General features: G+C 35.9%; 1 protein-coding gene across 1 annotated transcript in view; it reads left to right on the top strand.

Annotated features, from left to right (window-relative positions):
- The window catches only part of Itga1 (integrin, alpha 1), a 77674-nt gene that overhangs the window by 40085 nt on the left and 11492 nt on the right, over positions 1 to 26097 (top strand). The window contains exons 11-22 of the mRNA XM_013018510.1: positions 2834 to 2976; positions 3547 to 3690; positions 5251 to 5508; positions 7979 to 8109; positions 9637 to 9803; positions 11183 to 11319; positions 13037 to 13147; positions 14790 to 14999; positions 17272 to 17352; positions 20252 to 20328; positions 22474 to 22563; positions 25517 to 25619. Coding sequence (XP_012873964.1) covers positions 2834 to 2976; positions 3547 to 3690; positions 5251 to 5508; positions 7979 to 8109; positions 9637 to 9803; positions 11183 to 11319; positions 13037 to 13147; positions 14790 to 14999; positions 17272 to 17352; positions 20252 to 20328; positions 22474 to 22563; positions 25517 to 25619 — 1652 coding nt within the window. The remainder of the gene's footprint in view (positions 1 to 2833; positions 2977 to 3546; positions 3691 to 5250; positions 5509 to 7978; positions 8110 to 9636; positions 9804 to 11182; positions 11320 to 13036; positions 13148 to 14789; positions 15000 to 17271; positions 17353 to 20251; positions 20329 to 22473; positions 22564 to 25516; positions 25620 to 26097) is intronic.

The following is a 26097-nucleotide window of genomic DNA, read 5'->3' as shown; positions in this document are numbered from 1 at the left end:
AAGTGTCACATTTTCACTGGTATCGCCATGTATTTTCTACACAAGGACACCTAACAGAGCTATAGAGACAGCAGGACTGAAGAAGAGAAAAGGGACTTTGATTTTGGATGACTGAAAATATAGTAAACAGCAAGGACACTGTGGCTGCTAAAAATCCCTTAAGATATTCAACCACATTAATAAAAATCTAGTTCTCTTTCTTATAGAATTTTATTATATTCTGATGTTATCTGTAAAGAGCTAGAATATTCCATTGTCTAAACCATCACACATTCCAAAGACAAAATGGTAACCAGGCTATGCCAGCCACAGATTCTTTAGGAAATCATATCTAGAAGCATTTTGTTTGCTGCTACAAATCCCTCTTCTGCCAAAGCCTGAAGAAACTGGAGTTTAGAAAGCAAAGTGAGGGCTGGGAAGGTGGCTCAGTGGTACAGCGCTTGCCTTGCATGCCTGAAGCCCTGGGTTCGATTCCTCAGCACCACATAAGCAAAAAGAAAAAAGCTGGAAGTTGCGCTGTGGCTCAAGTGGTAGAGCGCTAGCCTTGAGCTGAAGAGCTGTGGACAGCGCCCAGGCCCAGAGTTCAGGCCCCACGACTGGACCAAAAAAAACAGAAAGCAAAGTGAACATTGCACTTCTATGAAATATTTGGAACACTGTGATTAAAAAAAGATACGAAGTAAAATTCATATCAAGTTTTAGCATTAAGAAAGCTATTAGAGAAAACAATCAAACATTTAATTTCTAAGCTATGAAAGCGAAGTATAGAACAATCATTTCATAGGTCTGAGGTCAGTCTAGTTCTACTGATTTTTATGCCAATGTTCACTTTGTCACCAAAATACCCAATTCCGGGTTGATCAGGAAAGCATTCCACAAATACTGAGTGTCCACAGTGTGCCCCACATTGAGTTACTAATCAAGAATGACAAGATGAGCAGGGCAGATCAGTACCTGCAAATTGCTTTGGGTGAGAAACAATGATGAAATAAGCAATTACCTTGGTATGCTATGTGCTTACAAAGAAACTGACAGGGAGGGAAGGAGGGCAGATTAGGTTCTGTGAGACTGTTTTATGTAAAATACCTTGGAATCAAGAACTAGTTTAACCTGAGTCGTCTTTCTATCACAGATAGAGGAATTATGTAACACTTTTGCTCAAATATAAATGATGCTATATAAATTGGTATAACTGTATATGGAGGTTACCTGATACTGCGTTTGGCCATGCCAAAAAAAAAGACTGTAGACCACATTGACTCAGAAACTCTACTCCTGAGAATCTAATAAAACAAATACAATATTGAAGAATGCCAATGATATCTATGATCTTGAAGGAAATACCATTAACCCAAATATCCAAAGGACAAGGAAGTAAATCCACTTAATGAAACATAATTCACGTATCAGAGTACAAGTGATAAAGCTATTCATGCTATAAGTCTTTAATTGTTTTTTTTTGGGGGGGGGCTGAACTCTGGGCCTGGGCGCTGTCCCTCAGCTCTTCAGCTCAAGGCTAGCGCTTTACCACTTGAGCCACAAAGCCATTTCCAGCTATTTTATTTTTGCTTATGTGGTGCTGAGGAATCGAACCCAGGGCCTCATGCATGCAAGGCAAGCGCTCTTCCACTGAGCCACCTTCCCAGCCCCTATAAGTCTTTAATTGTTTACAGTTCCCTCTGTATAATGAAAGATGGCTGTGGGTTACAGAGATTTTTGTTGATTTTCTGATTGCTCCTGTGGCTTAAGACAAGTTACTAGATCTGACAAAACTCCAATTTGCTTATTTCTAAAAATGCAATAATTACATTGCATATAATTTGGATTGTTACAACTATTAAATTAATGACTGTAAGGTACTTAGCATTATTCCTGAAAATTAATCACTAGTTGTAGCCTATTGTTTGCTTATTATGTTCTATTGTTCACTAATTATTCTTTTTTGTACTGTAGAATAACAACACCCAACAATTTCCATTTCCTAATACCCCGACATATTAACCACGTAGCTGTGATAAAGATCTTGAGATAGATAGATTGCCCTGGAATATTTATCATGGCCCAGTATGATCAAGCATCCTTAAAAAGTCCCAGAGAGCTTTTCCAAAGGAGATAGAACTATGTAAAAATAGAGATAAAATGCCATTTGCTTTGAAAACCGAAAAAGGACCCGTCTGTGGACTATGCGTGATCTGTGGATGCATAAAAGGTGGAGTAGCTTATTCTCCATGGGCTCTACATGATTTTGGCCCAGGGAGAACTGTGCCAGACTTTTCATTTACAGACATTTATTGACATCGTAAACCACTGTTTGGTTGTATTGTGTTGCAGCAGCGAGAGAAAATGAATACAGGTGAATTGTGCATGATATTAACAATTGTTTGTACTAAGTGTTAAATGTTTAGAAACTTTAAATGTATCATATGAAGTCCATAAATCTGTGACATCATCACAATTTCTATAAAATTCATATATTTTAATTATGAATATGATATTGAAGTGTTTTGGGTGTCCTGCATTATAATTACATGATTAAATTCCTTAAAGACCAACTCTTAGATTCCCAAACCTTATATCTCCAAAAGCTTCAGTTTATAGTTGATTAGAACAAATGTTCAAAATTAAAAATTTAAAGATATCACAGTAAGAAAACATTAACAAACTTCATTCCTGACCTCAGTACCACTATGACTCCTCTTGCTAATTATACCTCAAAATGAGATGCCCACATAAAATATAAAAATTATTATCTCAACCCTGTAAAATGATTCATCATATATTGCATGTCGCCCTTAAGGGACCAGATGTATATATGAAATCTCTCTTTGGTTAGGTTACACCGTGAACTCTGCCACAGTCTCTGGAGATGTGCTTTATATCGCTGGACAGCCTCGGTACAATCACACAGGCCAGGTCATCATCTACAGGATGGAGGATGCAGATGTCAAGATTCTCCAGACACTCAATGGAGATCAGGTAAACTTGATAACATTGTCCTAAATTTGTCTGTGAATTCTATATAATAGTCCATTGTCCTAAACTTTTTCAAAAGCAAGAACATGTATTTTCTTTTAACTAGAATATATGTGATCAAGAACTCAAATGTAAAAATCACTAACCTGCTAAATAAACCAAGACAAATTCATTCAATACCTATAACAGATCTGCATCCATTTTTTCCCATGTTGCTGGGTTGGAATATGTTCAAAACCATTCCATGATGCATTCTCCTCTAGGTCTCATTTTAGTTTCTTAGAAGTCATGTAGACATCTGCTGATTTGATGTGTGGAGAAGAAAGAATAGTTTCAGGGTAAAAGCTAAAGAGGATCACTTCTGTTATTCTCAAGCTATTAAATCCTCAAAGATGAGATTGACTAATATTCTTTATCCTAGAGCCTGTTCATCTAGCACTTGTCTTTATAGTCCATTTTTTTGTAAACCAATCTTTCATCCTTTTCTAGATTGACAGAAGAAAAATGTACATTTCACCTTCTTAGAGAATCTCTGCCATTCATTAAGCTGTTTTGTTCTGTCTTATGTACTAGATTGGTTCCTACTTTGGCAGTGTTTTAACAACAGTCGACATTGATAAAGATTCTAATACTGACATTCTTCTTGTCGGGGCTCCAATGTACATGGGAACGGAGAAAGAAGAACAAGGAAAAGTATACGTGTACACCCTGAATAAGGTAATGCTATCTGAGTGTGGCCTAAATGCAGAAAAAACTCATCCTTTCCTTCAGTTTTGATTAAGGCAATTTTAATGTCTTATGTGCCTTGAAAAATATGAGTAAAGACTTGAGAGTCATTTACCCAGAAACCCCTCAGTATTTTTTTTAACCCAAATATATATGATCAAGAAGACAAACCTAAATCTCAGTCATCTGCTGCATAAGCCTAACAATGAGTCATTCTGGAGTTCTGGACTGGAACTGATATTAGCAGATAAAATGATTTGGAGCTTCAAAACAAGAAGGAACCCAGATCCTGTGGTCTTCAGAGTGTTTCAGAATAGTTCACTGGGCTCCACTGAGGTTTTCTTTTCCATTCTTGACTTTAGACATTGTTTATCTGGTGGAATATTTAAAATGAATATTTCACAGTTTATACAAAGGCCAGTTTTTATTTAGGTTTTAAATTATTTTATTGCCTCTTCTACTAATTATTTAAAATCATAAATTGTGTGTCATTCTTTCCCTCTTTTTCTAGATTTATTTTCTACTGTCAATTTGTTTGCTTTTCATCATGTGCCATTTTTATCTCCCAACCTTCAAGAAGTACATTCTTGTTCATTCTTTGCTAGTACTTTCTATGTTTAACTAGGTTGCTCATTTGAGGACTTGTTTTGTCTTGTTTTGTGAGATAAAGCCTAGAATATACTCTGGAACCCAGTGGCCTAGAACTTGGACTCTCCTGCATCTGCCTTCTAAACGCTGGAAGTGCAGGCATACTCACCCATAAATGTTTCCTTTCTTTTGTTTTGGTGGTTGTTGTTGTTTTCCTTTTTGGTGGTGATGGTGATGAGGAGAGGTTGAATCAGGTACTATGTAACCCAAGTTGTCCTCAAACTCATGATCTTCTTGCCTCGGCCTCTTTTGTTTGGGAATTTCCAGTATGCAATTCACACCAAGTAACAAATTGGTGTTTTGAACCATTTTTTCTCTTTGTTTTAAAGAAATGAGAGAAAGGCTTAACAAAGGACAATACACACACACAAATTGTGGATTTGAAATCTGTTCTTTGACTTTAAAAAGACGGTTTTAATTACATGATCAACTCAAGGAGAGACTCTATTGAAACTCTCAATATTCCTCCTTTCTCAAGTTTCTAGTATAAGCTTTGAAATTCTTAACCTGACTCTCAAATCAGCACACTTTTTAATTTTATAAATTTTTCCATTTGTGTACAATTGGTTTGTTTTTCCTGTTGTGAGGCTTGAATTCAGGGGTTGGGTGCTATCCCTGAGCCCTTTTGGCTCAAGGTTAGTCTAGCTCTACCACTTTGAGCCACAGCTCCATGGTGGTTTTGAATAGTTCATTGGGGAGTCTCGCAGGAACTTTTCTGCCCCAGTTAGCTTTGAACTGCGATCCTCAGATCTCAGCCTCCTGACTAGCTAGGATTATAGGCCTGAGCCATGGGCATACAGCTTACAAATGGTTTTTAAAAGGGCTGATTTCATGTGTGCTTTTAGAACCTTACTTAGCTGCAGTGATAGAAATGTTTAAATATCCTTTTTATCTTTCTTCCAGACAAGGTTTTCATATCAGATGAGCCTGGAACCAATTAAACAGGCTTGCTGCTCATCTCTGAAGCACAATTCATGCACAAAAGAGAACACAAATGAACCGTGCGGGGCTCGCTTTGGAACAGCGATTGCTGCAGTCAAAGACCTCAATGTTGATGGGTTCAATGACGTGGTGATAGGAGCCCCCCTAGAAGACGACCACGCTGGAGCTGTGTACATTTATCATGGCAGTGGCAAGACCATAAGGAAAGAGTATGCACAAGTAAGATGTCCGGTCGATGGGTTCTCGCCCTTCAGCACCAAGCAGGTCCAATGCCAGGCATTATCTATCTGACTTCTTGATTTATTTAATTTCTTACTTATGACTACAGTGAGAAACAAGATGTAATCCTCTCCTAAGTGTCCTTTTTTTTTATCGGTCATGGGGCCTGAACTCTGGGCCTGGGCGCTCTCCCTCAGCTCTTCAGCTCAAGGCTAGCACTCTACCACTTGAGCCACAGTGCCACCTCTGGCTTTTTCTGCTTATGTGGTGCTGAGGAATCGAACCCAGAGCCTCATCCATGCAAGGCAAGCACTCTAACACTGAGCTACTTTCTCAGCCCTCCTAAATGTTATTTATAGGGGAATTACTCTATATTTTATGCTGTAATCTAATATCTTTTCTGATGTGATTTGTCATACCTCCAAGATCTGATCTTTTAAATGGTAAAAATCAAAACAAAGAAAGACTCCTTGAAGGAGTGATGTTTAACATCTGTAGTGGGTTTTATTCTAAAGAGAACACTAATTACATTAGTTTACCAATAAAGGAGATGTGATTATTGTGTTTATATTCAATGTCTGTGTTCTTATAATAAAATTTTATTAAATTTGTATTTATGGCTTAAATTGGTATATTTTCAACAAATGAATTGAGATTTCTGAAGGTCTATAATTTTCTCACAAATAGCCCTTGGTGGGAGAATGAATAATTAAAACTAACCTGCAGGGTGTTCTGATATTCGTGTTTTAAATTTCTTTTCAGCTAATAATTCTAATCTATAAATTTAATTTCTTCATACAAAAAAATATTAATTCACAGAAATGGCTCATGCAGTATTAAAAAACAAAAAAGCTTAAAAGAATTCTACTGTGATTGTATGTTTTATATAATAATGGTTAGGCATTAAATAACTACTTATGAATAAAATATATCTCAACACTTAGCTTATTAGCCATGAAAAGAATTCAGAACATTCGCTCTTTCTTTTTACATCCAAGTAGTCTCTTTGGTTCAAGCCCTATTCATATATTGTAAAGTTGTGTTTAACTTTCATAATGCCATAGCAGCATTAATAGAGAATAAAATAAAGAGCCAATGTCACTAACAATACTTTCATCCACTTGATAAATGGTTTGTTTCTGTTAGTGATAGTCATAGCATTATGTATTTAACGAAAGGCATTCAGTATCAGTGGTTAGGCATGATGGAACCAGGAAATGCATCTAGAGACTTCTCTCTTGTGTTCCATTGCTTTATTCCTCTGTATTAATCCTTCAACATTAGTAGAATAGCATTTGACATAGAGAATGTTTTTAATCACTTAGGAATATGTGTCACAAACAAGTTCTAACGAAATAGTGGTAAATCAAGGTGCAGCTTTAAACAAGAATACCACAACCAAATATTAGATTTGTTTACTTATTAGCAAAAATGTTTTCTAAAGGAATAGATGAAGATATGCTTAATTGTTTCCATAGGAATCAGATGTGTTGCTGGTGTACAACTTGAATCAAATTGAATCATTCCTTCAGGATTAACAAGACAGATCTCTCTCTCTCTCTCTCTCTCTCTCTCTCTCTCTCTCTCTCTCTCTCTCTCTCCCACTGAAAAAAGTGGCCATAATTCCCAAAGAGACACAAAATTTAAAACATGAGAATTATTTCCATTTGGCCAGTCTGATTTGGTGTTTTATTTTATGTTATTTAATAGAAAATCAAGATGATGAGAGTACTCCAGATGTAGGAGTTTCTGTCAGTCTGTTCTTCTTGATGTCAGGTTCTATCAAAACAATATCAACTGGCACCAACACTGAGTCAAGAGGTGCAGACATCACACATATCATGCAAGGTTATATGCTCAGAGTAGCCCCCAAGAACTCCATATTCCCCTGTGTCCCCTACAGGTGTATAGATATGAGTGGGTAAGAGGTATGAGTAAAGCTAGAGCTATTTTGACTGTAACTTTCAAGACACTTTTGAACCACAGTGAAGAAGATTGCATATTGGAAAATGTATTTAATGCAGTGTATTTGACAGAGTGATTATACCTAGTCACAAAGTTCAGTGAATCCATGTTGATACCTTTCACCTAGCAAATGAACTCCTATCCACTCTTCCTTTTCTCCAATTGCTTGCTTACATGATCTGGTCCCAAAGTTTGCAGAATGTTTAAATAGCTTTATGTCTTGGAATTGAGAAGTAAGTAGAAAGCAGAGACAGTTACTCATAATAGTTCCCTCAGATGTTACACAGGATGATATTATACAATTATTTCCCCTTTCTCTGGTGTCCTTGTACTATTAACAGAACAATGTCCTCTGGGAATATCTGAATATTTCCTCTTGTCTCTACATGGAGAGCCTCTTGGCTCCTAAACGATCTTTTTTTTTCTGTCAGCCAATCTAGTTTCATATCATATTCATTCTGAACAGACATTCTGACATAAAACTCTCTGTTGGCATTTCTCACAGCGTATTCCTTCAGGTGGGGATGGCAAGACACTGAAATTTTTCGGCCAGTCTATACATGGAGAAATGGATTTGAATGACGATGGTCTGACTGATGTGACTATTGGAGGCCTTGGCGGTGCTGCCCTCTTCTGGTATGTACTTTATAATATGTGATTGATCTGATGGCATTTCACAGATAGTTTCAGTGCTCACAGTATGATTGGAGCTTTGGCCATACTATATGTCTATTTCTATTTCACTTCTTCATGGAGATACAAGTTTCTCATTTCACCAAGTGGGAAAAATCAGAGTCTCAAGAACCCAGAAGTTATATGGAAAGGATGAGTAGAATGACTCTTAATTTGGTCATCTATTATATACTTAATAATAAAATAGATATTGTTTTGGGGAAATTGTACTGAAAGAGAAGGCTTCTTTTAAAAAAATAAGTATACAAACAAGCAAACATCTCTAACTTTGAGTTGCACACAGCTTTCAGTGTTAATTGACTTGGTTCCTTGACTTGATTCATAGCAATAGAAATTGTCTCTCTTATAACCCAGGTTCTATTGGCAGGAGAATTCAAGAAGGATTCTGGGATTTAAAGATGAAATTTTGCAGTACTTAAGCAGGGATAGAAACAGCATACAGATGACAGGTAATGAGCAGAGACCATAAAAAAAGATCCAAGAGGAGATAATGAGAGCTTAGCCACATATACTAGATTGAGCCACAGTTCTAATAAAGATCCACTTGGGTCATGAGAGGCTATGTAAGTGAACTTTGATCAAGGCAATGATGAGTGAAGATCTGTTTTACTAAATAGCAAATCAGCCATGCTCATTCATTGATGATGAGATATAAACTAGTCAGAATGCAGATGGTCTTTGTCAGTAAGTATTTCAAACCTTAAAATGTTCTGTTTATTCACAAGGAATTTACTTTGTAAAAATTTAAAGTTATAATTATTGACTATAAAGATATAAAATGTTTACAGACATCACAGCTCTGTATTTAACAACTAGTTTTTCAATGTAAAGAATGAGAGGTGATGGAATTCTTATGTTCTGGTATATTTATGTGCTACTATAGCAGACTGCCATTAATGACAATGTTCTCAGAATATTCATAAGCAGTTTCTTATAGAGTTAAAAGGACAGCATAAACCTCACTGAAACTGAGAAAATCAAAATTATGGATAAAAGGTGACTACTGTACTTATTATTTAAGATAATATGCAAATGAAATAACAAACATGCACACTCAAATATTATACTGCTTCTTCTTTCTAGAAACAGGGACAGAATTGAACTCACAAAGACAAACAACTATTACATTCTAGTTGAAAACTAGCTAGGTTCCACTAGTTTTCTAGGTGTTTCAAAATTGGGGGGAAATGCAGAGGTCTGTAAAAGATAGTTTTGATTCTGGGCTTGCTTCTGGGAATTCAGTTCCATCTCTTTTCCATTAAAAGCAAAACTAAATCTTTGGCCTTCGAACCCAATGAAGTTTCGAAAATAACGTGAGTGTTTTCAGAACATAAGATACAGTCTCTCCTCTGTGCCAAAAATGGTAAATAAAGGAAAATCATTTCCAGAAGTTAACATAGCCCTCACAAGCTGATAGCATGCATCCAGTGCAAAAAGGTGTGAGCAATTCCTATTTTTTTGTGGTACTAGGTCTCGAGATGTGGCTGTGGTTAAAGTGACCATGAACTTTGAACCTAATAAAGTGAATATTCAAAAGAAAAACTGCCATATGGAGGGAAAGGAAACAGTGTGTATAAATGCTACAATATGTTTTGATGTGAAATTAAAGTCTAAAGAAGACTCTGTTTACAAAGCTGGTAAGCATAATAATTACAGCAAGTACTTTGGTGATAAGGATAATATATTTGCTCTGGCTGGCATGTAAAATCTAGTGGAATGTTACATTTTCCTCAGCCACAGGGATTGAAATATGTTTGTCTGGTAATACTGAAGATTAAAAACAGTTCTGTTATAAAGGAACAGGATATAAAACCTAGTAAATTCTATTGCAGGAATTATATGCAACATCCTATTTGTGTATATATTATAAATTATATATGCATACATACGTATGGTAATTCAGAGATAGCAATTTGAAATAGGATCAAAATGTGTCATTTTTCCTTCTAGTGGATTTTCACAAAAATCTTCTTCCATCTCCTGCCCCCTCCTGGGGAACACTGGTACTGTGTAAGATCTGAATACTTTGCTGTCTCCAGGTACTTTTCCTTGAGAAGGCTAGTTCCTCTTTGAGAGCTGGCCTTCCTTGGTGTGGAGGTGTCAGGTGCATGTGTCAGCCTGTGTGTTCCCCTCCTATACTATATTCAGTATTTCTCATTGTAAGGCAGTTTTTTTTTAAATGACACTGAAATACACTGGAGTCAAAGCTCTTCATAGCTTTGACTGAGAGGAGTAATTTCCTCTGTCAACTAAATATAAGTAGAGAGGGAAAAAAACATTAATTCTTAAAATCTTGCTTTCTTAAATTATATATGTGCATATAGATACTCTCTGACATAATTCTCTGACTAGAAGATAAGTGAAACATAGGGATGTCAACTAATGATTTAGGTTTTCATATGCTACACTATATTTAATTTTTATTTTTTAAAAAAGCAATGAAATAAGGATTGTGGCCTTCATATGAATACAAGACTATTTTTTATTGTGGTATACTTACTTTACTGAAGTTAATAGTGCCTTGAACATAATCTATGGTGTTGCCTTTTTCTTTAAAAAATAGAAAAATATCTATGGAAAGTCTATTTTTAACTCTATTCAAATATATTTGAAATTAAGGAAATATGTAACCAATATTTTTTATAATGTTCCAATATTTCTAAACTAGGAAATATGTTGGAAGCCACAGACATGGTCACTAAATTAGTTATGTGTATGCACATGTGCATGTCACTATGTGTGTATGAGTACATGTTGAAAGTTACTATAATTAAATATTAAGTATTTAGTGAATTCACAGATGAGTTCTCCAGAGTTCTTCAAAGTTATTTTTGTGGCTGCTAATAATACCTTCCTTACAGTGATGGCGATATACAAAATAATAAGATCACTTTGTCTATCTGACAGTGCTAATTTAATAAATTAAACCATATGAAAATCACTCCCCAGTAAACATTTCTGTTAATGTTTCTTTCATTTTAATTTTGTTCCATATTTTGTTTGTGTACCTCTGAAGATATGCAGTACCGTGTCACTTTAGATTCATTAAGACAGATATCACGAAGTTTTTTCTCCGGAACCCAAGACAGAAGGATCCAAAGAAACATCACAGTCCAAGACTCAGAATGTACTAAGCACTCCTTCTACATGTTGGCAAGTAAATCATGTATTGTAGCTGCCTCATTCCAAATCAAGCGTACGGTAGAAAGGTCTTATTTCAAGTCTATCAAGTTCTTTCTGTTGGATTTCAAAAGTGCACACCATAAAGCAGACTTTTTTCGCTCTTATCAGAAAATTGCAGGTCCGATTTTTCATTTCCATGAAAAATTTCCCCTGTATGTATCAGATATTCATTTGTCATAGAACAGTGAAAGACCTAGTGCACCAGTTGACAAGAGGCCGTATTGCTTATGCATTTCTTCATTCATGTATTCTTTTAACCTAAATATGTTGGTGCAATTCTGTAGGTCTCAAGCAGCAGTGAATGTGATAAATGATTCATGGTCCAGAGGACAAATGGTCTTATCTTCTTTCTGAGGCCCATTGAACTACATGTCTTGTACTCTGACTTTAGATTAAGGGAGGAAAAGCTGCTATTTTTTACCCTCTCGGGCTTTGTGCTACTTCAACTTTTTAAATGAGTGGGTACTGAGGTTTAGAAAGCAAATTATTCATCTCTAATGATTTCTTTGTAGAGAAGGTTGTATGCCCAGCCAAAGGCAGGAATTTCTTAAAACATTTTCTTTTAACTATGTACAATATTAATTATAACAAAAAATGTATCCAAATTGGGTGGTGGTTTTAGTACCAAGAATAAAACTTAAAAAGACTTGAACATGATGCTGGGATTCCTGTCTCTGACTGACTTCTGGATTCTTAATGTATTTATATTCTGTGTTTTGAAATTTACAGTTAGGGACAGAAGAATGACAGAAAATGACCACCCTGAGATTCCCCTATCTGGTATATTCCTGCTCAGTAATTTTCATGTCAGTATTCCACATGAAACATCTCAGTTTACTCTATCACAGTGAGGTCAATTTATAATAGGAAGAAGCAAAACCAGTTATCCCTTCTTAGTTCATTATAACAGAGCATTTAAGAGTTAGAACTTGTTTAAAACTTAATGGGCACCAAACACATGTGAAATCATGTCAGTGTCTACACTGTGTCTGGTGACTGCTGTTAAAAAAATTCCTTTTGATTGTAATGGACATGTTAGTATGTGTCCAGCAACAGGGATGGAGTTTGTATTCTAGCTTCCATTCTAAATGACTTCAGTAAGGTCATTTTTTTTTCTTAGAGGTTGAATGTATCATCTGTAAAATAAGAACCATAATAGTTACTCATCTTACAGGACTATCAAAATAATGCACAGTAAAGTATTTAACCTTCTCAAATTTGATCATGATGAATGATGATCATTGCTGGAATAACTGACATTGTTAATCATATTCAAACCATTTGTGTATCAGTTGATATTCTGAAATTATTATAGTTCTAGATTTATCCTATATTGAAATACAATTCACTTAAAAATGTTTTCCCTGCGGAATTTGAGAGACATAAATTTCAAAAGTGAATTTTAGCTTGAGCTCTTGATAGAAACAGCCTTGTATGCCAGCAGCTCGGGGTGTCCTGTCACTCCATCAGACCCCCCTGAGGAGGTAGAGGTGAGACAATGGATCATACCCTGAACCCTCTGCTTTCCAGTGGTGTCCTCCGTCAAGCAGGAGGGCCATCCCACACCAGCTTATCACATTAGATGCATGAGAATGTCCCAGTGACTCACAGAGGCACAATGAAGCCACAGTAAGATCCGAATATTGGGTGAAGGCAATGCCAACGGTATACATCTTTCAACTTTTAGGACAAGCATGACTTCCAGGATTCTGTGAGGATAACTTTGGATTTTAATCTCACTGATCCAGAAAATGGGCCTGTTCTTGATGATTCTCTACCAAACTCGGTACATGAACATGTAAGTCAGATTTTTGTTTAAATTCACAGTGCCGACTTGTGAATATATTAGAGGAAAAAAATGCCTAAAATCATAAGCATATATCCTTATATCAGTTATGTATAAGGAATTAGACTCTTCTGTTCTTTTAATCCTTTTAACTTCTATTGTAGAAGCTTACAGGAATAGTAAATGGTATCAATCTTTAGTTCATCTAAATTCAGGGTCAATTGAAATGAATCCCACCCCTTTGTATAATAGGCACTAGATTGTGGAGCTGTCTAGGGGTGAAAGGTGTCCTCATGCTAACCTTGGATTTGGACCATGAACAACCAACCGGTTATCAGCAGGGAAGATCCATCTCCAGCCTTCTTTGTGGAAGCTTGTTTCATAAAACTCAAAGAGTGAAAGAGCGAAGCATCATGTCTTCTTCCTCTGAGTACATCGCAGCCTAAGAACAGAGGAATGAAAAGGAACTGAACTTATTTCCCCAGCCTTGCTTCAAAGTCAGAGTCTAATGCCCCATGCCAGAGAGGGAAGAGGGTGCCACAGTGGGGCAGCAAGAGAGAAAACCTTAGAAGTGACAAATTCGTATTCTGGATCCATCTTTCACTCTCCCTTTCAACCTTTCAAATGTCTTTATTGTCTTATACATACCAGACAGAGAACTAGGAATTAAGCTAGCAATTAGGTATTAACCAAGTGAAGTAAGTCCTGTGCTATGGAGGAGAATTTCAGAGTTTCAAGCTCTGGAGTCAGGAGGAGTCAGGAGTCAGTTTCCCAGGCTCAGGACTCAGGAAGAACTCTCTGTAGCTGTGACATTGGAATTGAACAAGGGTGAGGGGAGATGAAGGCCCTCTGAGGCGCTGGCGAAGCTGAACTATACTCGTTAGAGTGATGTAGGTGGGACTGGAGGTGAGGCAGGAGTGAAGTCTTTCAGGTCTTGCTGCCACCACATGAGCTAAACAAATTAAAGAGCAGTGCAGTGCTGCTGAAGGCATGAATCTGGTTCAGTGATGGACCCAAATGTATATTTTTGGAGGATTATTTCAGCTAGAATATGGAGAACGATGGAAGGGAAGGAAGACTGGATACAGGAAAACAGCTAGTAGACTGTTGCTTTAACTCAGGTAACACACAGAGAAGTGCAAAAGGACTTGGGACATATTTAGTGAATGAGGTAGGAAAGAAATAGTGCTTAGGATGAACTACATAATGGGGCTTAACAAGAAGAAACAAGTGAAGTTTCCAAATGCAGTTTGACTACTTCCCACCTCACTGAAGGACCTTTATGACATTCTCAAGTATTTGATTCTTTTCAGTTGAAAATCTCATAGTGAGAGTTAAGTAGAACTTGACCTGGATTTAAAAAAAAAAAAAACTGGTATTCTCTCACAGGATAATGCCAATGTAAAATGTCCTTGAAAACTATATTCTTAAAAGGAATAGAAAAAACTCAGTATCTACAAGTGAAAGTGCATCCTTTTCCCTCCATAAAGTACAGGAATAATACATAAGTCCTTCAGACTGCAGTATAATCAACTCTCTTGAAGGTTGCTTAACTGACTTTTTGATACTATGCCATTTCCGTTACACAAATTGAGAGGTAATTTTCTACAAGGCTTAACTCCACTTTGAGATACATTTCACACAATCATTTCAGATTCCCTTCGCCAAAGATTGTGGAAACAAGGAAAAATGTATCACAGACCTCACCCTGGCTGTAACTACCACAGAGAAAGACCTGCTTGTTGTCAGGTCACAGAGCGACAAGTTCAATGTCAGCCTCACTGTCAGGAACAAAAGGGACAGTGCCTATAACACCAGAACAATTGTGCAGTATTCTCCGAATCTCATTTTCTCAGGAATTGAGGTAAACCTGCACTTTTCCATTTATTTATTCTCCTAACAAGCATTGAACCTACTTGTCATATTGTGGAAGTACTTGCTTTTATTTTAGGATTTATTTAGAGTAAGAAAATGAATTTTGTACAAAATTAGTTTAATGATAATGAAGCTATTGCTTTTTAAAAAAATTTAAGCCCGGCGCTGGTGGCTCACACCTGTAATCCTTGCTACTCAGGAGGCTGAGATCTGAGGATCACAGTTCAAAGCCAGCCCAGGCAGGAAAGTTCATGACACTCTTATCTCCAATTAACCACTAGAAAACTGGAAGTGGCATTGTGGCTCAAGAGGTAGAGCGCTAGCCTTGAGCTGAAAAGCTGAGGGACAGCACCCAGGCCGAGAGTTCAAGCCCCACAACCGACAAAAAAAGAGAGAGAGAGAGCTTTTTTAATTTCTTTGGAGATATATATCTTTACTTAGATTCTGGATAGCAAAGGATAGCTAATATGTCAAAATTGAATGCTTCACCAAGTTATTCATTGACACTGGAGTTAAGAAAATAAAAATATAACAACTAAAATAAGACACATTCAACACAGGAGCAGAGACTTGTGTGCTGGAAAAAATAAATTACACGCAGAAAAATCAAGATATTTTTTCCCGCTGGCAAAATATTTCTAAGTGACTATAGCAGAAGGGTTTTTAAAAAAATATTTTGCCAAAAATGTAAGTCTCTAAAATGTTTAATTTGACAAGAGCATGCATCTGTAAAAGGTGCTATATTAGAGTCAGTAATATGTCTAAATTTGAAGTATGCATTTAATTCTTATCACTAGAAGAACCTCCTTAAGTTAAAATTATAAATATACAGGTATAGATAGATATAGATAAATAGATATATGAGATATGAGCTACTAATATATGATTTGTATTTTAAAAGCAGTTCTGGCTGGAAGGTGTAGTTCAATGATAGAGTGATGTTCTAGCTTGCATAAGGCCTTGGGTTAATCCTCAGAACAGCAAAAGAATGCATGTGTACATAGTATTAAGACATTGTCATCTAGTACTCTTAAATTCAGATTTTCACTGGTATTTTTTCATTTTTCAGGATATCACTTGAGACATGAAACTGAGACATATTTTATATAGTATATAAATTGTATTTTATGTAGTAAAGCATATTTTGGACTCAGAATCTTAATTATGAAAGTGAAGTAGTTATATCCATGCAAAATATAAGTGCAAAGTAATGTTGAAGTATCTGTAAAAAAAAGTACTATGTTCGAAATCATTGCTTATGTCCTCTCTGACTGACTAAGGACTTCAGAAGAGAGGCAGTACAATAAAACCAACAGTGTACCTCCTCTACTTTTAAAAACAATAACAACAATAATTACACAGAAAATTGTGAGGGTTTGAAATCATTGCCTTGTATTTGCTAGGCAGGGATTCTACCACTTAAGCTATGGCATCTATAATTTTTGCCTGTTATTTCAAATAGGGTCTCGGGGTATAAACCAGTTTGACTGGTCCACGGCCCTCCTATTTAGACTTCCCACATAGTTAAGAAAACACATGCATATCACCACATGAAACTTTTAGTTGGTTGAATGTTTGCCTCCAAATAGCTAGGATTACAGTTGAGAGCCACTGTACACTTTCTTGAGTTACGTTACATGTGAGGTATTATTTTAAAGATTTCCTGTATTTAATTTTCACTGGTTCTTTTAAAAATTAGATATTACTGTGTATCAAAAGCCTGAAAAACTATTTTTCCACATGTTAACATTCCTGCAATTGAATTTTCCAGTTGATAGCATACTTATTTAAGTGGCAACATTGTTTTTCCTTCTTACTGGTCTATGGAGTAATGGTGTATCTCATGTCCAATGACATGTTTAAGATTGAGGACATAGAAAACGAGGTCCCGAGCAGTGAGGTGGTGACAGGTCACCCACTACACTAAACTCCTCTAAGCTCTAGACTCTCCGAGCACTGCTTTGTGTCATATCGTCTATGCGAGCCTGGGAGGTAGGTGACGTTAATGGTCTCATTTTTTCCAACCAAGCATTTAGGCAAGCCAGAGAGGTGTGCTTCATCTTCTTGGCACCCTCAAGTGATGTTTCCAGATTTCCAGAAGCTGTGGAACAGGTGGTCCCCAGAGTGTTATGACTCCTTCATCTAAACTGAGCGAGAAATCTTGGCAAAGCCATTCCCTAAAGCACAGCTGGGGAAATTCTAAAATAAGTTCAAGCGTTTCCCATTTCTCTGCTCTAATTGTTTACTTTTTCTCTCTCTAGGGGATCCAAAAAGACAGTTGTGAATCCAGTCATAATCTCACATGTAAAGTTGGCTATCCTTTTCTGAGAACAGGAGAAATGGTGAGCAGATTATATAAAATCCATGAAGCAACTAGTTACAAAATGTAACACATTCAAGGCCTAATAGTAAATCTTTTGGATGATAATTTAGGGTCATATAGATGAAAAAGTTTCATTTTTAAAAATTGCAACTTGAGCCAGACACTGGTAGCTCACACCTGTAATCCTAGCTACTCAGGAGGCTGAGATCTGAGGATCGCAGTTCAAAGCCAGCCCAGGCAAGAACATCCGTGAGACTCTAATCTCCAATAAACCACCAGAAAACTGAAAGTGGTGCTGTGGCCCAAGTGGCAGAGTGCTCACCATGAGATGAAGAGCTCAGGGACAGCATCCAGGCCCAGAGTTCAAGTCCCATGACCAACAACAACAACAAAAAAGAAACTTGAAATATGCTATAATCTGAATGTTTGTGTCTCCCTAAAATCCATATATTGAAACTTAATCCCCAAAGTGATAATCCTGTGAAATGGGGCCTTTGGGGTTAGGAGGACCAAGGAAGATTCTTTGACTTTTCTCCCAAATGAGGTCACACAACAGACATGATCTATAGATCATGTCTTAATCAGATGCCAAATCTACTGGTCCTTTGATCTTAGACTTCTCAGTCTCTAAAATTTGGAGCAATAAATTTCAGTTGTTTATAAATTAGTCAACATAAGGTATTTGGGTATAGCAGTTCAAACAAACTTATACACAATCAGAAGCCAAGTACTGTATGAGTCAAGACAAAATTTATAGTGGACAAATGGATAAACCACTTTACATTTCCACCAGCAATGGGTAGGGTTCCAATTTCTCCACATTATTGAAGTCTTTTTTATTACATCTATTCTGGTGTATTTGAAGTGATGTCTAATCATGTTTTTTTTTTTACTCTCTAATAATTAACTGTCTGTGACCATCCTTTACCCATTTTAAATTAGGTTTTCTTTGTTTATCATTATATTTTAGTTTCCTGTTATTTTACATTAAAGTCTCTTTTCAAGTATATGACCTATAAATTCTGTCAAGTATCTTCCTTTGAAGGGCAAAAGTATTTAACTTTGATGTTGTCAATTCATATACTTTATCCTTTTGCCATTGTGGTATAAACACAGTACAGCTCATGCTTTGCGTATGGGTATCCAGCCCTCCCACACCATTTGAGAAAAGGCTAGGCCTTCACTACATTTCTTAACTTTCTTCTTCTCTTCAGTACATTTTTGCTACTTGTAAAAGTTTAAGTCAAAGAATCGCTTATGTTATCCATAGGAAAACAGTATACAAGAAATGTTTGATGCTTAAAATATTTTTTGTGGATGGAGATTTTCAATGTAAGCATTTTAGAATCAGGTGAATATAAATAAGCAACTTCTTCAAGCCCACTGCTCTGCTAATTATCTTTCCCTAAAGGCAAAATCTTATCAAGAATTCAAAGACTTGCACTGCCATGCTAGTCATGGGAGTTAAACAAAGACCAGGACAGGGGAGCCTACTGAGCCACCGAGACAATTTCACCTTTTGTATATTATAGTCCAAGCCATCAAGTAAAGCTCTTACTAGAATGGTGATTACTATCCCAAAGCAAGGGGACAATCTGAAGAGTTTGCAATTCTTAAAATATATTTTTCTTTTGAAAGAGAAGAAAATGCAAAAGGCAATTCTTTGTGACTCTAGTTATTCCTTTGCAGACTGGCGCCTAGATCGATTTCAAGAGCTATGGTTATCAAACCTTCTCTATGTAGCACTTAATTACGGAGATAAAATTTTAGATATTTGTCATTCATTTTACATTTTTTACTCTCTGTTTTACTGGTGCAAATTCCAAAATTCTTTGGTTTGCACAAAGTAAGACTTAATTCTGAGACCAAGGAATATAATTCTCTGGATCTAGACAAGTTTCTTTCAGTAAATAACTTAGTTATGGTCTGCCAGTTGTCAAGAGTCTAGGATCATGTTCAGGTTTGGTTTATCAAAAAGCTGCTCCCTATATCACAGAGTCTGCATGACATTTTTAATTTTCTAAGTATTATCTTAGCTATACAAACTTCAAAAGCAAAACTCCCTTTTTGAAATTATAATTTGAACTTTTTTCTAAATAGCTAAGACTTCGGTATCATTTTCTTATTGTTAATCTTTAGTGGTCCTTGCACTTTTTTAAAGTATAGATTAATGGCTCTAACTATATTTTTCCCTATTTTATAATAAATACAGGTCAATGTTTGTTGGTACTTAAACTTTCTACATTAAAGAGGCTTCATTTGTGACCATGTCACAATTATGTTTACTATGATGATTTGGTAAGCTGTGGTAATAAAATAAATGAGCTGTACTTTTGTGATGATGGACTGTGGCATATAAGTGACATTTGCTAATGCTATTTGATAAAGCGCTTACATTTTATACCATCATGTGACATGATCACACAACAGTGTGTAAGTGAGGAATTTACTTCTCACAGCTATGGAGCTGAGAAGTCCAAGATCAAGATCATAGCAGATGCAGTATGTGGTTGGGGACGTCACTTTGCTTCTTGCTGCATGCTAAATGGCGAAAGGGAAAAGGAGAATTTTAGGGTTTGATGAGTCCTATTCACATGGCCCTCATGATTTAATCTCCTATAGAAAAGCCCAATCTCTTATCCTCTTAACATTAGCCATTCAGTTTCAGCACATGAGTTCTGAAGGGACTTGGAACATTCAGACCATAGTAATAGACAAAGCATATCCCATATTCACCGGTCAAAGCACCATTGTGTGTCATATCTAATTCTTTGTGTTCCTGACTTGAGGCTGCATTTTGTAAGATAATCTTTCTGAAATAACCTTATAACTTGGGTCAGTCATTTAAATAAACTGAATGTTTGAATCAGAGTTTAACATTTTATCTGTTACTAATGATATATATTTTTATTTCATAGGTAACTTTCAAAATATTATTTCAGTTTAATACATCATATCTCATGGAAAATGTGACCATTCATTTAAGTGCAACAAGGTTGGTTTATGTGTGTGAAGACATATATGCCTTGTGTAAATTTCTCCCATGTAACTAAGATATGTTACCTTATGGAGTTACTGGCAGAAAAATTCCATGTACCACTTTACTTCAAACAAATGTCCTTATAAGTCATGGACAAAAATAAGGAAATTCTGATTAAATAGAAATAATCAGTTGTATTAAAGCATTGATTATATACAGTATAGAACATAATATAATCACACAAAACTTACATGTACCAAAGTCCATTTTATTTCAACAGAATCAGCTCATCTTACAACTTTGACTGGCAGCCAACAAGATCAATTGATGATGGACTTAAAATCTTGTTACATCTTTTGTAGTTTAGTAGATTTTACCCATATCAGCCAAAGCTTCTTAAAGTTATCCTAGAACATGTGCACTAAAAACAGCAGGTGGGTCATAAGGAAATAGAGATATGGGTTAGCTTTCTTCTAAGTAGAAGGATCCACTGCACCATCATCAGGAAAGATCAAATCTTATCTTGGTTGTTTTATTTCCAGTAACTAGCATAGTGCCTATGTATTATACTCATTAAGTCAGTGGAGAGTAAATGAACAAATGGGAGAAATGAATTCATAGATAATTATTTCTGCATATTCAGTTTAATCTAACTCAGCAAGTATTTATTTGATATCTATTGTGGGCAAGGTATTGTGTTAGTCACTATAAGAAATATAAGAGGGGGCTGGGAAGGTGGCTCAGTGGTAGAGCACTTGCCTTGCATGCTCAAGGCCCTGGGTTCGATTCCTCAGCACCACATAAGCAAAAAGAAAAAAGCTGGAAGTGGCGTTTGGCTTAAGTGGCAGAGCACTAGCTTTGAGCTGAAGAGCTGAGGGACAGTGCCCAGGCCCAGAGTTCAGGCCCCCCACCCAACCAAAAAAAAAAAAAGAAATATAAGAATGATTAAAGACACAAAAATTCTCACAGATGAATATTACAGTAGGATATTTAGACTAATGTACAAATTATTATAATATAAAAGAAAGTAAGGAAAATCCATTGGAGATATATAAATCATGTGTCAGAGGTTCAATTAGTGGAGAATGAAATTGTACTTATTGGTCAATGAAACACATAAAGCTTTAATAAGAAAATGTAATTGAAAATAACCTTAAAACGTGAATAGTGTTACACAGAAAGGTTGGATTTTAGGATTTGGTAGAATATTTTCAGGAAAAATAAATAGATTGAACAAATACTCAAGATACACGATTGTGTATTTTGACCTACCTGGAGTAATCAGTTTTAGCTGAAACAAGGAATAGAGAAGATACTAATGGGAAGTAAACAAGAAGTATGCATTCTACCATATAATACTACATATTGGGCATCAATATAAAGAAAATTGGTCTTGATGGAAAAGGACTGGACATATTAGAAAGTTTTTGAAGAATAAATCACATTATGAAGGTTAATTTCACATACTACACTACACTATGGGATAGATGAATGAGAATGCTACCCATCATTCATACTTAGAGTTCAGTCACAGCTATGCCCATGGCCAAGTCAGCATGCTTCATTCCCTGCCCTGTTCACACCAGGCAGGCTACTGTATGTACTTGGGAAGAAGCAGAGCCATCAAGAGTATTCAGTGCCCATTCTGTAACACTGTGCTAGGTAGTTAATTAGTTGCTAGAGAGTGTATGACAACAACAATAATAATAAAATCTAACCCTTTTTAATGTTATCTTACATTCTAAATACAATAAGTGCTTTACACTGATTGGCCATTTAGTCATCATTTATTACAAAGTCTATGCAAAAGCCTGTAATGGTTTGTGTTCCAAACACAAATTCTTGGTGCTCAACTTGAACCAAGTAAATATACATAAGCACAGTAAGCTGGATAATGTAGCAGTGACGTGTAGTGGGGCTCACCATTTCAGTCACAGACTTCTGAGGAATGTGAGGTTAGGTCAGTGTGGTTTCAACTGTAGCTACACATCAGAATCAACTTGGGAATTTTCAGTAATGCTTATCTCTTGCTTCCTTACTCACCCTAATTAAAAACAAATAAAAATTCAAGAATTGTGAATATAACCTCTTTTGAATGCTTAGAATTGTCTCTAAACAGACAAGGTGAATGATTGTTTGAATGCATTGTCTGGTTTTCAGTGACAGTGAAGAGCCTGCTGAATCTCTTTTTGATAATGGAGTCAATATTTCTATCCCAGTAAAATATGAAGTTGGACTACAGTTTTACAGGTAGGAGAAAACGATGCCTTTCTGTTAATCAGATGCTTCGCGATGAGTGGTCTGTGGCCATCACCTGAGAATAGATTAGAGGCAAGTTTTCCAGCCCACCCCAGGCCAGCTGAGCCAGAACCTCTGGGAATGATGCCCACCATCCTTGAGGAATATGTCTTCCAGGTTAATTCTCACATATACACTACATAACTCAAAATATGAGGGGCTAGTGATACTGGATTGCATTAGCAGCTAGTCTTTACACCCAAATGCAAATCAAAGACCTAGGAGTCCTTTACAAAACACAAAGCTATCCAAGAGATCACCACTGTATTTCTTGGCCACTGGTTGCCAATCATGGGATCTTATTAGCCTGACTATACAGAATACACAGATTAAAACATTGCTTATTCATGATCTATTTCTTTCACTATTCATAAACCATTCTTTCTCTTAAGAGCTTCTTTTTAAATTAAGTTTTTATTGTGAAAATACTGTACAAAGGGGTTACAGTTACATGAGCAAGGTAATAAGTACGTTTCTTATCCAACATTGTTGCCTCCTCCTTTGTTTTTCCCCTACCATCCCTTCCCTCCCACCTCCTCAGCTACCGCCCCACCTCACCCCCCATCCCCACCTAAATAGTAAAGTTCATTTTTTGACACAGCATCTTGTGCATCTCATTGTTGCAATGGGTCAATCTGTATCCTTATTTAAACAAATTGGTTTTTCCATTCCCCTCCCCAAATTATACCAACATCAAATACAGTAAATAACAGAGGTTATATCATGGGGGAGGGACATACAAAGCAACAAAAAAATCATCTTATAAATATGTTAGAAATAATAGCAAGAAAGAAAAACCACTTGAATCCTTATCTTGGGGTTCATTTTGCCTAACATCATCTTATCTGACCTTTTCCGCTTGTCTCAGACATATACTAGTTTTTGCAAATAAGGGAAACCATGGGACCTATGTTTCTTTGAGCCTGGCTTACTTCATTTATCATAACTTTTCTAAGTATTTCCATTTCCTAACAATTGGGGCAATGTCATTCTTTCTGATGGAGGCATAGAATTCCATTGTGTATATATACCACATTTTCTTGTTCCATTCATCTACTGAGGGGCATCTGGGTTGGTTCCATATCTTAGCTATGGTAAATAATGCTGCAATAAACATAGTTGTGCTTGTAGCTTTAGTATGGTCTTAAGAACTTCTTATTTACATGGACCTACCCAAATACAAATAATGTTGAAACTTTATATAAATGCCATTGCTTCATCACAACTGTAAGCTTTTGATAGGTATGCATAATGTTACAAAAATGTACAGAATTACTGAATATTTCCACTTAGTCTACATATCTTCACTTATTTTCTTTTTCACTCATGGTGAGTATTGTACCACTTGGGATGATTATTTGAAGATAAGAATTTGCCTTGGCTGGCACCAATATAGAATATAGACAAAGAATATAGACATAAGCCACCAGCACCCAGACCTATCATTTATTTTCTGTGGCCCCTATCTTTACTAATAAGAGACTGAAAGCTGAGGATTGCAGGCTGTAAACATATATATTACTTCTATTCCTTAGCATTTAACAAGTGTTGTCAGTTTTATATTTTCCTTTATCTACTTCTATCAGTACAAAGTTTATTTTCTTAGTTTTTTACTTCTTGAAATCAAATTCTGGCTAAAATTTTAAAATCCATTTTTTCTTGACCAAAGTGCTCCTTTAACTTATGTTCTTAAGTTATACTAAGTTCCTATACAGAGAAGATTGAACTTTTAAGTTTAGCAATAAATGCAGGATTTTTAATTTTTAAAAATAAACATATTTAACACCTTGTTAAAATTCAGTCCTATCAGAAATGTCAAAATTTAGTCTGATTTACCATTGAATGTAAATGGTAGTGAATTTACAGAAACTTTTCACTTGTTAATAATATTAAAGCCACCAGTACAAGTATGTTTATTGCAGCATTGTTCACCATAGCTAAGATATGGAACCAATGCAGATGCCAGTCAGGATATGAGTGGATCAAAAAAAATGTGATTATATCTATCTCTATATGCACATTTATGTGTATGTATATATATATATATATATATATATATATATGAATTCTCTGCTTTCATCAGAAAGATTGACACTGCTCCATTCATAAGGAAATGGAAAGACCTGGAAAAATTCATATTAAGTGAAGTAAGCCAGACCCAAAGAAACATAGGTCCCATGGTTTCCCTTATTTGCAATCATTAGTATATGTCTAGGATAATTTTAGCAGAATAGCTCAATCACTATGCATTCATATGACCATATAAGATGGTCCTAAGGGAAATGAACTCCAAGACTTGGAGACAAGAAGTTTGTCTTTGTTGTTTTTAGTATACTATGTGATTTTTTGTTTCTTTTGTATGTTCTTCCCCCTATGGCATATGCTCTGTTGTTACTGTATTTGTTTTTGGTACCCTGGTATTGTATATAGGTTTCTTTGAACTGAGGAAGGGAAAGGGAACAAAAGAATAGTGAGACAAAGGACAAGGGGGACCAATGCAACAGCGATATACACAAGACAATATGTTGGGAATGATCTGCACAACTTAGGGGGCTTGTAGGGGGGGAAGTGGGAGAAAATTGAGGGAAGGGGTAACAAGGTTGACAAAAGATGTACTCATTATTTATGTAACTGAAACCCCACTGTATCTCACCTTGATGATAAAAAAAGAAAAAAACTCATATAGCCTAGTGTTTTAGGATCAAAATAGTATCAATTACTATTGAACTAAATTTTATAATTATCCTCTTCTTCCTCAAAGATTTAATTTTGAGTGATGTAGTTAAAATAATTCTCTGATTTGAATTCTATTAAGTATACATGGTATGTAGAAAGAAAGAATGAGATCAAGTAAAAGTTATACTTTTTTCATTTTACTTTTAATTTTCTAATTAATTTTCTTAAGCTCTGCAAGTGAATATCATATTTCAATTTCGGCCAATGAGACAATCCCTGAAGTTATTAATTCCACTGAAGACATTGGAAGTGAAATTAATATTTTCTACTTGGTAAGGAAGTTCCTTCATATTAATATTCTAACAAGTCTGTAATTTCCCTATACAGAATATAGAATTTAAGTAAGTTCACTTTGTTAAGTTTCTATTTCATGCTCACGTTCAGTTTTTAAACTATTGCAAACAACATTACCAAGAAGATCACTGAAATCTGAAAGTTACTGGGTTTCACCTAAAGGAAAATTCTCCTAAGTACCGCACGCTAGCCAGGTGCAATACTGGAACTCTGGAAAATTCTTTAATTTATATTATATCACTCCATAGAGAAGGGGGAATGAGATATTTAATGGTCAAATAAAGAAAAATACTAATAAGAATTTTTAAATGATCTGTTGGGTTTTTTTTTTGATCCGGTCGTGGGGCCTGAACTCTGGGCCTGGGCGCTGTCCCTCAGCTCTTCAGCTCAAAGCTAGTGCTCTACCACTTGAGCCTCAGTGCCACTTCCGGCTTTTTTCTTTTTGCTTATGTGGTG

This window comes from Dipodomys ordii, unplaced genomic scaffold, assembly GCF_000151885.1.
Source record: "Dipodomys ordii isolate 6190 unplaced genomic scaffold, Dord_2.0 Scaffold41, whole genome shotgun sequence".
NCBI classification, from domain to species: domain Eukaryota; kingdom Metazoa; phylum Chordata; class Mammalia; order Rodentia; family Heteromyidae; genus Dipodomys; species Dipodomys ordii.
Note: the sequence above shows the minus strand (reverse complement) of the source record. Positions and strands in the feature narration are given on the sequence as shown.